Source organism: Platalea leucorodia, assembly GCF_965183815.1.
Source record: "Platalea leucorodia genome assembly, chromosome: 5".
NCBI classification, from domain to species: Eukaryota; Metazoa; Chordata; class Aves; order Pelecaniformes; family Threskiornithidae; genus Platalea; species Platalea leucorodia.
Genome location: NC_138827.1, coordinates 36,878,653 through 36,897,005, shown reverse-complemented (window position 1 = coordinate 36,897,005; position 18,353 = coordinate 36,878,653). Strand labels below are relative to the sequence as shown.

Here is an 18,353-nt window from a genome sequence, read left to right as displayed (position 1 = left end):
ACTCTGGTCTGTAGGTTTTAGGAGAAACTGATATATTTATTTAACCTATAGATACTTAAGAATTTATATTACTATTTATATTCTTATGCTAAAATACTGTGAGATATTTGTGAAATTGAGAGGTCTTCCAGAGTGGATAATCTGAGCTACAAAATCCTAACTAACTGAAGGGCAGAGGACTTTATAATAAAACTCTCCTTCCTGTAGCAGTCAAAAATCATGAGTTGATATTTTTTATTTTTTAATTTGGATTCAAATTTTCCAGCAGCTAGTTGCCTGCTCCTGTGGCTTAAATAAGAGATGATTCTGAAATACAGAATGTAGGATTCAATTCTGAATTGAGCAAAAGTGGTTGCAGTTTTAATAATTAATGTAATACTTTCGCACTAAAATCTTTGTTAAATCCTATCTTTAAGAAAATAAATTGGATAATGGGTGGTTTGACTCAAGACATTTGGAAGTTAGTCCTTTTGAGAGTTGCATAATTTTATCATATTACTGATTTCCCATGAGTGTTGCACTTCCAGTAATAAATACAGCCTTGTCAGCTTTTTAGCTGACATTCACTGCTAGCATGTTACTGTTCTGCTTAATGTAATAACATCTGGAGCTGCAAAGAAGCAAATGGGAGAGCTAGAAAAAAATTGCTATCAAGAAGAGGTTTCTGATTACTCTTTCAGAGAATTGTTATCTAAGCACATGCATGAGCTTGACTTTAAAGAAAAACAGTATGCAAAACTGCAAGTAGGACTAAGATCATCATTACAGCTTGTCCAAGACAAAGCTTGCATCTTCCACTAACTATAGAAAAAGGTTAATGTCCATATGGTTTCCCTAATAAGAGAGGGAATAAAAACAGCTAGATAGGAAATAAGGTGAGATTATCTGCAATTTTGTTCATACTTCATAGTAATATGGTAATTATACATTGGTAATTTATAGATAGGCATACTTATAATGACAAAAATATACTTCAGTAAATAGCTAAATAAAGGATTACTGTTGCTGCAGTTATAGTGAAAATGTATTTTAATCATTTTCCAAAAATTAAATGCGTATGCCTGAAAATAAGAACAGGACGTTATAGATTATAGTTTTATTTGCTTAGTAGGTATTTTGTTAATGAAAGAACATCAGCATACCAATGTGATGTTACACAATTTACTAATTTGCACTTTTAAAATCACTTAGCTTTGTTTTAGACACGTTACTAGGTTAAACTGTGTGTTTAAGTAGGTGACTAATCTTACCGTAACAGTGAGATTTTACAAGAAGTGAGGTGCAGTACCTCAGTAGCCTAGTATACAAATTCCACAACATTTATATAGGTGATGATGTCTTTTTACAAGATAGATAACTTCAAGAACATCATACAAACAAACAAATGCTCTGAAATTCTGAGCTTCTATATACATTAAAGAGCTTCTGAAGTCTTCACAGATGTTAAAGTCATGTCATCCTCTTAAATTCCTGATTTTCTGGACTGGAGAAATAAAGCTGAATGAATCTTCTTCTGTGTCAGTTCCGCTCTCAGTGCTCGTAAATCAGATGCTGCCTGCTTTCTCATCTGCAGAAAAAACAGTAATTTAAGGAACTGCAATTTAAGGAATTTTTTTGGAGTTGACATGCATATGGGTTTATATAACTAAGACTGAATTTTATACAGGATTGCTGAATACAGGATACATCTTTCATCTTTAAAATTTTACATGTCTAATTAGATAGCCTAGTTCTAGCACTGCTTTCTTCTGTACTTTGCCTTGGTGTTTTTAAGAGACAACTGTGAAATTCATTGTTTTTCCATTCCTAGTTATACAACGGAGGAGGCATAACGAGTACATCCGCCCTTGATTACCCAGTAAACAGGGGCATGGGCAATCTCTGTGATGTAGAGGACTCCTATTTCAAGCATTCAAAGCTGAAAAGCTATCCAATGTGAAGGACAGCCTGTACCATCATCTTCCTTCCAAAGAGAGCCATAGGCAGCACTGGTAAGGAATAGAGCAGATCAAGACGACTGCCATCTGCTTGGAGAGCCATTCTCTTTTTTTTTTTTTCTTTATACCAGTTTTTTTTTTTCTTAGCCACGGTCTACTACTGATCAGTGCATCACCAAGTGTGTTCCTTCAACTACCTTTAGAGTGAAAAGGGAATCATGAAAGAGACTGTAAAGCTTAGCTTACATTAGTACCTTGAAAACCTAGAGTGCTTGAATGCCATACATTCAAAATCATCTCATAACCTAGTATTCTGGAGTAATTTGGCTAAAGCGATAAAGTTACAACGACAACTACCACCATAAAACTAACAGCATAAAACAAGAACTGTTCAGCGGAAGATCTACGTTTTTTTTACACATAGTAACATTTTGACTGTTCTTTAAAAGGCAGAGTACCTTGATTTCTGTTATGAGTTTCATTTTTGTATCATCCAGCTTCCTCCTCAGCTGATCAAGTTCATGCTGCACTGTAGTAATGCGGATGATTGTGTAATTCTATATGAAACAACAACAACAACAAAACTTTACGTGCAGCATTAGTGCATCTCTTCATTCATTGGGTGTTACTTCACCACTCAGAAACAACACTCTAAACTCTTTCCAACTCCCTTGCTTTTATTCCAGTCCTTAATGAGTGCTGGGCTGTCTCTGGTTTGTAAGCAGTCTGCTCTCCAAGAGAATGCAGCTCCCTTCAGCTGCCAGCCCTTCAGCTGGGTGCGGAGGTTCTTCCACTCCCTATTGTTTTGGGAAGTTAAGATCCAGATCAGATCTCCTGAGTAATAGCACATTGTTTTGCAATTATCTTTTATGGCTACTCCCCATTTATAATAAAAAGGCATACTTCAAATCATATTTTTTTTTCTCTCACAGGCTTAGCATCACTCTGTCACAGTACATTTATTGATGAGATTGCTACACTCATGATGTTTAGTGCAAATAAATAAACTCCTGGTTGTACAGCACATCATTTCAGCAGCAGCTGTGGGTGCTAAAGACTAAAATTCATGTTTTCAAAATGCAGGTTCTGATACTCAGCTCGCACAAGTCAGCCATGAAGTCCCTTGAAGTCAGTAACGCTGAGGGGTGGGGGTGGATGTGGTAATCTCTTGATGTTCCAGGCCTTTAAGAATGCTAGTAAAGTGCCAGCTAAAGCATACAAGGAGTCATTAAGTGGTATCAGTAGCCTCTCATCTCTGAGTTCCCACTGTAAGCTTCTCCCCACCCAGGGGTGTAGCTGCCTGTGTACAAGGGTCCAAGTCCCAGCTCTGACACCGCACAGCTGTGTAACCCTGGCTCAGACCACTGAGAAAGCAGGAAAGGTACACAGTCATGAACGAAACAAACAGGCAGGGCCGTCAGACTAGTTGAGGGCTACTGAGGAATCACCATATTGTTGGGTTGAGTCACCAGTGAGGACAAAGCTGGTGGAAGAGGGGAAACCAGTGACAGCGGGATCTGTTCCCCAGAGCCCGACTCTTCCCGCCTGACTGATGCCTGCCTGGCCAGCACGTAGCTTACAAGGGGTGGAGAGCATACTTGTGCTTAGCCTAATAGCGCATTAAATCCTAGCTAACTTCTGTGTGTCCTAGCCAATAAATAACTGCTGTATGCATGTTAAGTTGTGCATATCCTTCACATAAGGCCTCTTTGTGCCTAGCCAGAGAGAGACCTAAAAAAACCCAATATCCCCCCCAAAAGGAGCAATAACATATCTGAACATAGCTAGTAATAGAATGTAATATCAACCCTATTAATATTTTTATACTGTAGATATTTATATTAAGATTGATAGCTCAAATAATACACATAGAATCATAGAATCATTTAGGTTGGAAAAGACTTTTAAGATCAGCAAGTCCAACCGTTAACCTCACGCTGCTATGTCCACCACTAAACCATGTCCCTAAGCACCACATCTAGTCATCTTTTAAAGACCTCCTTTTAAATACACACTCTTAGATTGTATATACACTCTCCCACCTTTCAGATACAAGAAAGGAACATTTATTTTTCCTGGTCTAGGTTCAGATTTGCCAATAGACTTACTTTCATTAACACATTCAGAAAATTAGCAGCTACAACTATTGGGAAGGGCGTTTCCCCCTTTTCTTTTACCTTTTCTTTTTTTAATTCTTTTCTGAACTTCCCATGATTTGACTCCAACAACATAACATGAGACTCAGTTTCACAATAGTTCAGGAGCAACCACTCCAAAAGCCTGAGAGACATTTCTTGTCCTCCAAACACAACTAGAATTCGGTACCTCTGTACATGAAATTTGGGATGATGAGAACAATATAGAACTGAACAATTCATTAATCATACTGAACAAAAGGGGATTTTGTTACGAGAAGGTATTGTACAAACACAAAACAGAAAGAATCAAATGCTCAGACTCAAGGACTTCTTCAGTCTTTTTGAGAAGAATGGGCTGAAGCAATTCTATACCTCAGATCACTGAGGGATATTTGGCTGTTAAAGCTAGTTTATAAGTCATTGGTTGGCGATGAATTTGTTCCTTTAATTTATATTTTATACAAAAAACAGGCTGTGTAAAAAGAGAGATTAAATAATACAAGCAAATACCTTGGAGTTTGCCATATTGTTTGGTTGTTTTCGGCTATCTCTGGCTTCCAATTGCACGAGTAGTTTCTGGTGGTAAAGCTCTACATCTTGTCGCAGTTTGTTTAAAGCGTCCTCCAGAGAACCCGTAGCTTTCTTAGTTTCAAAGTACTTCTTTTTCCATTCCTCACGAACTACACCGGAAAACAGTAATATTGTTTGGTCTTGTTCACCTTATCATAAGGTCTACTGAAGACAGTAACGACCAACTGATCTCACAAGATTCAGCTGGCCAATGCACACATTAAAACATGGCAGTAGGTTTCTTTAAAAAAAGCAATTAGTGAAAATCTTCATTAAAACGACATTCGCTATAAATGCAACTGAATTTTCACACAGTCACCTGCAACAAAAGGCTCTATCTGTCCACCAAGATATAACACAAGGTCCAAAACCAAAATTTCATTCAGCCTGGCTGTTCTGCAGGTTTCAGCTGTGAGTAAGCGCTCCAGACCTGTGGAGACTGCTATGGCCACCAGAGTCTGAAGTCCACAGCTTTGCTGTAGCAGAATATTTAGCACAGTAGATTTATGCAAAATTTGAGCTCTGCAGGGCCAGAGATTTTGAACAGCTTAGTTTTATACAGAAGTCCCAAGATTATGGGAAACAGTTATTTACCTTTGCACTTAACTAGGATTCCTCCTATGTTGTTAAGGTGCTATCAACAGCTGGCACATAAATCTCCCCATATCTAGTGCAGCAGTCTTATGGCCACATACCTCCACTAGTCTGCACAGTGTCTTAAATGATTCCTTCTTTCAAGGTATATTTTAGGAAATCAGGACACCTGCTTCTCAGAAACTTACCAAAAAGAATCCAGCTGTTGGAGGACTACACAGTACATAACTGAGAGGGACTGTCAGCACGGCAATCTTAGGAGGATATTAAATACAGACTGTATTGCTGTTCCTACAGAATATGCTCTTCCCTTCATACCTTGTGAAGAAACATGTTCGCAAATGCACTTACTTATGAAACTCAAGAGGTCTGATAAAAATAATTCAGAGGCAGAGACACTTCTTAAAGAACCTGCAGAAGCTGTTTGAATCCTTGTGAAATAACCTTTCTTTTACCCAAGTGGATAATACCATTTAAGACAGGAGCCATTTAGGGCTTACCTCAGCAGGGTAAATTAGCTTGCCTTGCAGCTCCATGCTACTACAGATTCACTGCTTCAAGTACCCAAGTTTGTTTTTTTTTTTTTTTTAATACAACTTCACCATGCTGCAGAGTGCAGTTGTAGCCATGCCCTTAGAGAATAATTGGAAAAATTGGCTTCTCTTCTCCTTTCAAAAAAGCTACAAATAATAGTTGAGACTCGTAGTGATTTAGCTATATTTAAGTACAAAGACAAGGTTCTCAAAACATCAAAGTGATAAAACCTCACCTCTGTATAACTGGAATGTGACTTAGCGAGGATAGTTTAAGTATAAACTTGAAAATAATTTTACAAAGAAAATTTGGGTGGGATTTCAATGAGATTTTACCTTGTTAAAAAATAAGGTTTGTCAAGCTTGTCATGACAGGCTTGTAACTTCCATGCCATAAGCTGAATACCATTACATAGAAGGAACATGAAGTATTACGCTGGCAATTTGACTAGAAGCCCTATAAACACAGTAAAAATCTCTGTAAGCACCAGCTAAAGGCAGGTTTAGAATATGTCAACTGCCCTGGGCCTCAAACAGTGAAGTGGCCTGCAGTAGCTCTCTGGGCACTGTACGTACATGGGACACAACTTGAATGGTTTATAAACGCCAGGATATTTTTAGATTTATAAGACTGCCACAAAAAAGTGGAAGGAAACATTGCAACATTGAATCTTTCCAGAATGCTGTTATACAAATGAGCCTTCTCATAGCTATTGGTTAGCAAACTGCTCTCTCTGTAATTAAGCTCACCGACAAGGAGACAAACATTTTCACATTGGTTTCAGTGTAATTTCTCAATCATTCCAAATTCCAAAATAAATTAAAAGTCTACCGTGGTATCTCCTCAGCTTATTTTGTTCCAGAAGCCCTTTAGCTTTTTTGATCAGTTCTTCTCTAGTTTTTTCCATGTGCCTTCTGTCTTTCTTCATTTGTTGCAATTGTTCTACCATCTTGTTTTCTAGAGATATTATGATTACATTTAGCAAGCATCTGGGTACTGTAAGTAGGAAGGATCAATCAAGCTTTTTGTAATACACCCATCATAAATCATGCCAAAAGCTCTGTCAGAACAGGTAGTAGAAATTCTTTTATTTTAATAAACTATCTCTAATTTTTCAAAATGGCTGGTGCATTAGAAAAAAGTGAGAAATCCAGCATGCATCCAGGCATTCATACACACACACACAAACAAGTAAACACCCTTTTATATGCCTAGACAATGTATCACTAAAACTATATTTTCAAGACTGCACACACTGAAAACTCTTGCCACATGAAGCCAAAAAAGCCTCCAAAAGACTATTTCCTGCTCAAAATACTTTGCGATATAAACTGTAGCAAAATCTTGCCTTTAAACTCCAGCTGCTCATAGGCAGGATAGTATCTCAGACTTTCACTAGTCTGCAAATTGTTGCTCAATCACTTATCTTCTCACTGTCTCCACCACAGCGGAGGATCCTCAGCAATACTACCAGTGGTTCTTTGCTACATTCGCACATGTGCCAGCAGTATTTCATCCGACCGACCTCCTTTTCTCCTTCCATCCCCAAGTCCACGAGCTAGGTTTTCTAACACTGGGAACCTGCCATGCTCTATGAACAGCCCATGCAATTATAAATGCCTGGAATTTTCCACCCACAAATTACAACTTGTAACAATACTGTGAATGAATGTATGTACAAATTCTTTCATAAAGTAGGTATTTCTGTCTTTAACTATTCAGTCTTGATTAAATGTTTGCTCCCCTGCAATTTCTTGGAATCATATACTCACTTTCTGCCTGAATTGCAGGAACCTGAGCTGGATTTACAGAAAGCGCCAGAAAAGGCGGACTAGGAGGAGAAATATATTCTTTTGGACAAGTAAGATGACTTTGCTTGTTTTGATCTGCCTAGAGAGTCAAAAGACACAACTATAAGTACATAACTCATAATCCTGAATAGTTACATTAGACATATGCCCTGAAAGTGGCCTGAGTGAGTGGGAGGGCTGAATTTGAATTCTGCGTATAAGCTTTTCTATTCTGTTACCAATACAAATGATTACTAAATTACAGACAGCTGGACCTCTGCAAATAAAATCAGAACTGAACACTTACATTGCAGAAAACATATGGACAAAAATGTAGACTACTGCTAATTGTTGTTGTCCATGTCCATAACCCCACAAGTTACTGACGCTCCCATGGAAGACTAGGAATAACGGACCTTAAAACTGCCATCTGGCTCATCGCTTGTGAAGTCTGGACTGCCCATTTCTAAACCAAAATTTATAATAGCACATTTTTGATTTCATTAGTATTTTCATAAGACCCCACTACAATCAATTCTGCACAAGAGCTCACAGATGACAGTTAATAGTGACAGCTGTTATGCTGCATGATTGCACGTGTGAGTCCTGTGTCTTCCTAAATATGTTCTTACTCTGATGTTATGACTACATCATACATATGATTTAAAGAATTTTATAGTTTTTCTTATCAGAAGTTTTGCTCGAGAGAAGACAGATTTATCCCACAGGAAATATGAAATTATTAAAAATGTCACCAATAAAACCAATGCAATGTTAATATGAAATTATAAAAGTGTCACCAATAAAACCAATACAATGTTACTGTCAAGAAACTGTGAAAAAATTCAGCTAACATTAAAAAGACTGAGATAGTTATTGTATATGGAGTTCCTGTTAAATGATAACCAGAGGTATAACTTCTGATGATTTCACTGTTTAGAAATATAGTTGATTTTTCATTAGCAAATCTGCAAAGGACCAGTGCATGAATTAACTTTTCTTAATTACTCTAAAACCTGTATTTGAATATTTAATATTTCTAATGAGTTATCTGTCTTATAAAATTAGACTATTTATAGGTGGAGGACTATGTTTACTGCTCCAGATAACTAAGAATATGTTACCTTGAAAAACACACCTGACTATCCCGTTTTTCACCAGGATCAGCTATAGACTCGCTAGTTCTGTATTGCTGCAAGCTAGAGATAAAATCAAAGAAGCAAGTGAAAATTCACGTATCAAAATGTTTTTTTCACCATTTTCTTTCATTTATTTGAAGCCTGTAAAATAAATTTATAGTTATGAATTAACATTATCCATTATTTTATCAGAATCATCATTTACTAACCTTTGGGTTTTGTGTACATATTGTGGGGTTTGCTCTTTCATTGTTTTAGGAATTCCAGAATCCTGTGTTCTGTCTCTTCTTAGTTTGGTATCTTTTTGGTGGTCATTATTTTCCATGTTTGTAATGAGCAGTTTCGTGCTTAGTTCTGTGACAGGATAATGATGATCAAAACATATAGATTATACTCACAAAATTCAAGCTCTTTTGACTGCCAATGCCTGGACTTTCCAAACTGTATTAGAAATTCAGTGAATCTTTCCAATAAATAACCTTATCTCTGGGGTGTGGAAATGTTGTGTGAATAACAGAGGAAAGAAAGAAAGGTTAAAAAAATATTTTTGTTTTGAGAATTTGTATCTAACTACATTCTCCAGACAATATCCAAATTTTTGGTTTCTTATTCAAAGTACCAGATAGTCAGAAGATCACTCTGACTGAGAACTATAAGGTGCCCATACCTATGAAAAAATGAATATTGCCTCATTTAACAATTACTCATTAAAAATTTGCAATAGAATAAAGGTCACCTTTTTTTACAGGAACTGTAAAATTCTACTCAAATTAAAACTTATCTTTCAGAAGTATTTCCTCAAAACCAGTTTGTTATAATTTTAATATTAATATAGCAGTGGTCATTCAAATCCAATTTAAATGTGTCAATCCATCATTTCATTCTTGGTAATTCCTAAAAATTTAGGAATATTAAGAACACTAGAAAACTGTTCAGAGATTGAATGGCCCCCAGTATCCATAAGACACCACATTTCAAAGTAGTAGTAGTGAATAGGTCTCTTCCAAACAACACTTTCTATTTTGGCACAGAACTGTTATCTAGTTTATGTGTGCCTTAAACCCCTCCATACTTTTGTACTATTTTAACTCTAGACTGCTTAAAGAGTTCTCCCACCTCTCAGTTTTAGGAATGCCACTGTTCAATAGCATATAAATAAACATTATATAGGAGGGAGGGGAGGAAACACTTCCTCTTCAGTAGATATGTAGCCATGGATATGATGACAATGAAAGTTTAAGTGATGACTAAATGCTTTCCCTGTTGTACTGATAACGAGATTTTTTTATTTACAATTTCTGTTGAACTATGGGATCATTATCCTCCAATCTTTACAGTAGCTGCTTAGTAATTTATTTTCATGTAAATAAGATTAGACAAGTGCCTCAACTATAGCAAAGTGTTTCCCTGTTTCAGTACATTGTGATAAAGAAGGACTCATCCAAAGTATAAACTATAGCTCTTTGAAAGATATTACTGTTATTGTTATTAAAATTAGACTATTGTCCTGATAGCAATATTCCAACTCATGCTGTAACTGTAGCTTTCTTAAAACTCAGCTTTACTCTTGTCAATTTTCTAAAATGCATGCTTTAGCAAAAAGATGACAATGAACAGTAGTACCCTTTCGATATTTAATGTCATTTTGGGGTGTTTGGTTATACTGGCCTTGTTCATCACTGTGGTCTACAGGAAGAGTAAGAGCAGTTCCATTGGCTTTGTCATTCCACTTAGGAGTATTATGCTCTTTTTGATTCTGGCTGAGATGATTTTGCTGAGAGGTCGGTAACAGCACATCACTCTCTCCAGACTCCCAGTCTGCAGGATTTGAATTACTTGGTGCAAAGAGAGATCCACTGGATCCATTTTCATCTGCATAATAATTGATATTGGAAAAGAGAAATATTATTTTATTGTTAATGTTAACCATAATAGTTATTCTTCTCCTTCATCATCCTCCTTCACTACATTGGTTAAACTTACTTTTTCCTCTAAACTGTATCTGTTTTTCTTGAATCCTGCTGTTATGGCCTTGCTCATGTTTTACGTGCAAAACTGGAACAGGTTCTTTCTCACCCCATTTCACAGGACTGTTCACTTCCTGATTTTCTAGCTGATGACTGCTTTGTGTGCTTTCTAAAAATAGTTTGCTTTTTTCAGGTTTTTGTTGGGGAAGACTGGATAATCTTGATCCATTAGCTTCTGCATTAAAGTGATGTCTCTGTTGAGTTGATGATGATAATGGATAAACATCTTCAAAGTATTCCACTCCAGGTAATAAATATAATTCAGGATAAAGTGCCTAAAATATGCAGTATATTAATCAGACACAAAAGAGGAAATGTGCAATGTAAAAAGTTTATGAAAACGATAGTTTAAAAGCCATACAATACATACATAAGGAGGAGCAAATGACTTCAGTTCCAGTTCTGTTTCTTGCTTTGCTTTCACCTTGGAAGATAAAGAATGGAAGCGTAACCAATAAAATACTTTTTTACCAATAATGCTGCATATGATTTAATTTCTGTATTCTATCATCATCATCTTTATATACTACATTTTTCTTAACCAGCACTATCTTCTGTAATGGCCTGATGAGGAAGAGGGAATATAGAATACAATTCTACTTTCTGACATGGCACTGAAACTTTGTCTATTTTTCAAAATTTAAATCAGACCCACAAGAGTATATGGATATACTGAATAAATTTCATTATCCTTTGCACTTTCTCTTGTGGTTCAATGGGCCTGATCCAACAGTCACAGCAGAAGAAAGTCTTCGACTGTCTTTACCAGAAGTTGCTTCAAGCTGAATCTGAATAGAAATGCTGAATCTCACATAATTTTCTCTATTTACCTGATACACCACTGCAAAATATTTAATGTATATATAAAAAACCCTAGGACTGTCTTATGTCTTCTTGTATTTATTGCTTTGATATTCTTTGTGTGATATACACATTCAGATTTCAACAGTCATTCTAAAAAAAAAGTCTAAGGTTATCAATGTATATTTGAAAGATGTGCTCCAACAGAAAAAAAAAAGAAATCTGAGCTTACATTTAAATAATGAAATTGAACTAAACATGGGACCAAATTCTGTTCTCAATAATGGCCAGGCAATGCCATTGATACACCGTTAAGAGACACAGGCTGTATGAAAGAAAAGGAAGAGCAAATGAACACGGTTTTGGTTTATGTTTATTTTTCATTTAAAGACCCTTACTTGCAAGTAGGGTACAGCTCTTAGTACTGCTTACGTTGTTACTGTTATGAAACAGAAGACTGGGGGGGGAAAAAAACACTCAACAAATATTTGATCATGGAGATGTAATTCAATGAGGTTACCATGACCCTAAACAACAAATAAACAGGTTAGTTGGTTTATTGCTTTACACTTTGTTATAAAGTTAAACAACAAGCAAGAGTAAATACCCCAAATTAAAATTATATCTTTAATTTTTCGCTAAAGATCTTCATTTTTATCTACCAATATCTTTAGTTCTCTATTAAAGTAAAATACTTTATTAAATTCCTGACATTCTAAAGGAGGCTGGAAAATTTCTCCATTTATCTCAGAACTATCAGTGGGGAAGAAAATATACTATCTTACTTATTATCAGGCAGTTAAAAACACCTCAATTCTTTGAAGATATATGCACGTTTTCAGATTCAGATTGTTTCATAGTCTTTAACTTTCTCTTCAGATTTTTCCACCTAGTTTTCGCATATTACTTAGTATTTATTCCACTCTTCCATGTGGGTCATTTTAGTCATAACTCAACTACAAATGAAATAAAGAACAGCACCAAATTTCCAGCTTGCAATTAATTTCCAAATCCGTGAGAAACAGAGGTGAAATGAGAAGTGAAAAAAAATATTCTATACTTATGTACATCACCTAAGTCTTTGTGTATTACATGAACAAACTTTCAGTTGGACTGGTTTTCAAGTTTCTTTACTCTTAAGCTATAGTTTGTAAGATATAAATATATAGAGAATCAATGTGAGGAACAGTTATGAATCAGAGATGTAGGTTTTTGTTTACATAAATCTCATGCTGTATTACTGGACTAATTGTTGGAACACAAATGTACATCCAGAGAAGTTTTCATTCAGAGACTGATCTTTAAAGGCTTTTGGGCAGGTCACAGCAGGAACCATTAAGGAACTCTGACTTACGCAGCTTCCATTGCAAATTCTTGAAGTGCTATATTCCCAACCATGTGCTGGTAATAATGACTTTAGGGAGTTTTTTTTTTTTTAATGCAACCAGATTTGTCATATTTAATCCACTCACTTATCAAAACTAGCATCTTTTCACTGGATGGCAACTAATTACATTTGATGCTTTAAAGGATGCTTCTAATATACCTGTCCAGCTGTGCCTTTGTATTTGAGGAAGTAGATGTGCTCTGACAAGAGCTTATGCTCCAGCACATTTAAAAACAAATGCTAACAGTGGTCCTAAAGTTATCTCTGTTTTCTTGTGATGTTATCTAATCTGCAGGAACAAAATCTGTGGTTTACATTATAAAGCAGAAGAGCACTGAAGAAAAAAAATATTAACTTACCACTGCTAGTTTTTTCCCAATGCATTTTAAAAATTTGAATTTATCTGCAACTGCAACTCCACCCAGATACTCTCCAAGCTTCTCCCGTAGCACTCTTAATGTCATGTGAGGAGACACCCTAGAATGTTGTTATTCATTAATACATCTGTAAATCAAATAATGATGGCTAGTTAGTAAGAGGGGGAAGATGCTGCTATATACATGCTGGCTTGCATAAACAGAATGACCAAAAATGGGAACTATGTCCTAGAACTGAACCTAATTACATATAGGCCAGAGACTCTTACTGTGGTAGAGTCAGAACATTGTATCACGTTATGGTAGACTGTATTAGAAGAGCTGTCATAACATTAACTAGCAATATTCGTATTTTAGGAACCCCACACAAAGGGAGAATACGAAAGTAGCTGAAATTTGAAAATGACTTCTTCAGAATGCTCTTGCTCATCTGTAGATGAATAGCAAAAACATTAGAAACTACACTCATGCATTTCCATATAGGTGACAAAGTTTCATGGGACCGGTCCAGGACTGTAGAACATACCCCTTCAAGCACTAAGGGCTAGAGGAGACTTGATCACTGTCCACTTTAAGTAGCAGGCACATTCCTTTGATTTTGTCTTCTCCAACACAAATTTACAGTTGGGTGTGTGCATGTGTACATGCAAATGTATTTTAAATCAAAACCAAACACTTCAGTGTGAATATTTCCACCACAGCTTGAGGATGAGAGAGCTGACGCACATATGAATTGCATCATTTAATGTACTACTGGAAACCATGCAAATATTAAAGTAATGAGCTCAGTATAAAAATCACTACAGAATAAAAAGCATCTCCACAGAATAAAACCAAATGTGCAAGAGGCACACGAAAGCTCTGCAGCACAACATAAGCAATTCTAATTACTCCTATGCTGCCATATAAAATAAACCAGGAAACAAATTCAGGCCTGAGACTGTTTATCACCCATGCTGATTAAGTGTTAGTGTACTGCCTAGCATGAGTTTGGCCCAGGCAGCTATCACTCTTCAAGCAATGCACAGACATAGCTTGGGGGATAGCACATACCATTCTCAGTAAACAGTATAGACAAGAACCTGCCATCCCTTCAATTTGGACAGGTCTTCAACATTAACCTGTCAGGGTTTGTTTGCACTTTCAAATAGCTCTATACCCTTCATTTCACACCCCGCGTAGGTAAAAACACCCTCAGTTTCATCTCATAAACACAGTACTTCAGTGGCCTACACTTGTGTTATTTCAAACACCCTGTACTTAGAGGACCCTCCTCAAGATCATAAATCTGCCTTGGAGCACAGGCAGAGCAGCAGAGGAGACCAAAGTCTGCAGGGTGGACACATCTAGGCCACACTGCCTGATCCCTGTACATTTAGCTCCTGTTTATTTCTTCCCCAGCCATTTTTTGCCCACACTTGCTGCAGATATTAGCCCTCATGTCATTTATTTTAAATGTGTAAAGAAATATCTGCAAGATGGATACATAATTCATTAGAGGTCCTTCCAAGGTCTTATGTGAGAACAGAGGCGATCTATAATTCAAATCTCTCTCATTCACTATCATTTCTTCAAGCTGATGTCTCAGAGAAGATATGCCCCTTGAACGGTCTTCTGAAACCCAATAAATGCAAGCTCTTTCAGAGGCAATTCTAACACTGAACATCCTTCACTGATAATGCCCATCCAAACCAGCAAGGAAATCTAAATCTAAGGCTTTTATGAACAGCAGGAAAAACATCTAAGAAACTACAATGTATCATGGGAGAAAATTATCTAGGTATACAGAACCTGAAATATAGGGCAGAAATTTATCTGAAAATTATTTGCCAGCGCAGCTGCTAGCAACATATAATAATATATTTCTTACTTGCTGCCACTGGCTAACAGAAGACTAGTCACATCAGAGTCATTTGCTTCAGGGTGTTTCTTTAAAAGTAATGCAAACTAGAGTTCAGTGCAGCCATCTCATCCAGAAATAACAAAACTATGGCTTCTGTGGTGAGGAATGAGGAATAAATAAAAGATCACAGAGGCTGAGAAATCAAGTTAATGGGAACAAGAACTCAGGGCCATAGACAATTACACACTTAATATTTTCCTCTAATTTCATCATTAATGGAAGTGGCCTGTACTTAGACCTAGGAATCCTTTGTTAAGATGACTCAGACATGGCTTAAGCTCTTTCTTTGGACTGAGAGAGCTCAGATTGTCATATCCCTGCTCCTGGGAACTGACAGGCTATCCTGTCTTAATCAAGCCACTCTGTCTTGAAGCTAGCCCATTGCCAAAAAGAATTCAAGATTTTGATTATCAGGCTCAAGGAGACAGAAAGAATATAAGACTGTGAATTTACAACATTAGATTGTCAAGCTGACTGGACAGTGCTATCAACAATGTCCAAACAGCGCTAGTACCAGCAAGGCTGCTGTTCCCTCTCCTGGATTATAATAAGAGAAGTTTTTTTACAATATTTTTTTGTGTTTAAAGACAGCGATACACTGGCCGGGTGCTAGTTATTGCTAATGCTAATGTACTGCAGCATTGCATAGTACCCATAGAATAATGAGCAATTATTTAAGACTCATTAGCGAGCAACAAATACCCAGATGGATATAAACTCACTAAAAAAAAATCAATGAGAATCCTAATTTAAGTTGATGCCTCAGAATTGAGCCTTAGTGAAATAAATTTACACTAGAGAACAGAGGGCAGTGACAGATGTCCAATCACATGAAATGATTTGAAGTTACCACTGCAGCTGTGTATTTTGCACCTCTGCTGGAGACTAGAACAGCAAACAAAATGGATATATGCACTTATTTCTTCTGGTTTTGAGCAGCCTTTCAACAGAAGAAGCTGCGAGAATGAATATTCTGCCCTACATGCTCATACCATGTCAATCTTTTCAGTCACACGGTATATTGTCTTAAGTGGACAATACAAGCCTAAATTTAAATTAGTTAAAACCCATATTCCCTGCACTTTAAGCTAAATTGACAGGTTTTGCACAGGAGCAGACAAGGTGCATGTAAAAGCTCCATTTCAATACACATCTTTACATTATTTGATTTTTCTACAACTGCTTACCACACTAGATACACACAGATTTTGTGAGCAAAGTGTTTAGGAGTATAAAACAAACTTTCAAAGTTATGAAAGATCAAAACTGCAACTCTCTGTGCCAGGTTTGCGCCTAGGACTGGGAACCGGGGTACTCTTTCACCAAGTCCTCTAAACAGCTACCTGAGAGCACACATAGCACATGGTGTTGTGCGCAACCCTTCAGAAATACTACTGAAGAAGAAAGCCGATATGCTGGTGGTTGCATGGGCTGTAATGCTACCCCTTGAGAAACATGGCTTAAGCTCTTTCTTTGGACTGAGAGAGCTCAGATTGTCATACCCCTGCTCCTGGGAACTGACAGGCTATACTGTCTTAATCAAGCCACTCTGTCTTGAAGCTAGCCCATTGCCAAAAAGAATTCAAGATTTTGATTATCAGGCTCAAGGAGACAGAAAGAATATAAGACTGTGAATTTACAACATAAATTATTCTGCAGAAATACTAGCACTGCTCTGGAAGCATGTTTCAATGGTCTACACCAAGGGCTGCAATGGAGCTAAGCCTGATACAGTCCAAATAAACATAACGCTAGTCATGGGCACCACTTACCCTCCAGAAATTATTAAAAACAAGTCTTTTCTGACAGATGTAATTGTGCTCTATAGAGCAACAGCTGGACTAAATGACTGAAGGACAATGTAAAGGACCTACCAACCATGTACATGACGCCTAAGACTATACTCACCTTATAAATCCAGCTGAGATGAATTTGCTAGTAAGAGCTACAGGAACTGTATTCAGCTTGAAGTTCCACACTTCTTCTGGGACATAAAAAACATGAAGCTCCACCAACTAAATAAAGAACAGATGATCGTAACTGTAGATATATTATAACCCTCTTCCTATACGCTTTGTTTTGCTTAGGTGGACTTTCAATTTCTGGAGGCAGGAATGGTTTCTCTGATGTTAGCACATGGATTAGAAGAGGGAGGCACTATCTGACAATGATGACTAGATAGTGAGAACAGCAATGAGTAGAGCAATTTGTGATTGAATGCCAGCTGACAGCATCAAAATAAGTCACATTAGAACAAGCTCAACAATGGAAATGAGAGAAAAGAGAGCCTGTGCTACTGCTGTATGTCACTGTGACAGCAATGGACAGAGCTTACCAAAAACAGTTGATACTCTGGAGTGTGTTATGGTTACAAGAATACTTCAGCTGAAATCCTTCCTCTGTTCATCTCATAAAAAGTGCAAAGCCCTGAAAGCTTGACCCAAACAGCACCACAAGTTGACCTTGCCAGCAAGAAAAAAAAATTCAAAATATTTCTGACAGTTGTTAATAATATTAGCTACCTTGGAAGCACAGAAATGCTCCTGGAAATGTCTGCAAAAAGAATAACTAAGCCTGCTCTGAGCAAGGTTCACTTAGATTGTGTTCAAACTTGTGCTAGCTGTGGGACTCTTAATGTCTAGGTCTTGATATTTTTAGTGAAAATCAGATGGTATTGACAAGGACGATACACTTCCCTATAACTAGAAGACATGCAAATAAGCTATATTAAATATTTCTGCAGTTGTTGAGTTACTAAATATAAACTAGAAAAGAATGCTTTCTATATATACATGTTAAAAGCACATTTTTTTCCTCTCAGGTCTCCTAGAAATGGTGCAGTGTCCCTTATTTTAATATTTTTTTTTTTATTTTTACTTGTGAAATCTAAAAAATCTTTATGGAAAAGTACAAAAACTCTCACCTGTGATGTTCGAGGTCTCATTTGACTGAACGACATGTTGGTCCCTGTATTTTATCACAGCAAATGCAAGGTGGGCTTTCTAATTTTCTTTTTGATTGAAACATTCTTTAAGAATGAGTTTCATGATAATCTGTTATGAGAGAAGTTACTCCATTAATGTCCTTTATTTTCATTTACTGTTCTTCTTTCCATTTATGAAAACAGAAGAGTTGTTTCTGTGCTGAGGGCAGAAA

The 18,353-nt window shown here is 36.7% G+C and overlaps 1 protein-coding gene across 1 annotated transcript; it reads right to left on the bottom strand.

The window, feature by feature from the left end:
* Positions 1 to 1,462: 1,462 nt before the first annotated feature.
* On the bottom strand, positions 1,463 to 18,156 carry SPATA1 (spermatogenesis associated 1; the record flags this gene model as incomplete). Its single annotated transcript, XM_082312127.1, has 13 exons — positions 1,463 to 1,567; positions 2,396 to 2,494; positions 4,586 to 4,755; positions 6,605 to 6,730; positions 7,546 to 7,663; positions 8,702 to 8,762; positions 8,912 to 9,056; positions 10,326 to 10,574; positions 10,686 to 11,004; positions 11,100 to 11,153; positions 13,277 to 13,394; positions 17,106 to 17,212; positions 18,121 to 18,156. The coding sequence occupies 13 exons, from the start codon at positions 18,154 to 18,156 to the stop codon at positions 1,463 to 1,465; spliced, it is 1,707 nt and encodes a 568-aa protein (XP_082168253.1).
* Positions 18,157 to 18,353: the final 197 nt, after the last annotated feature.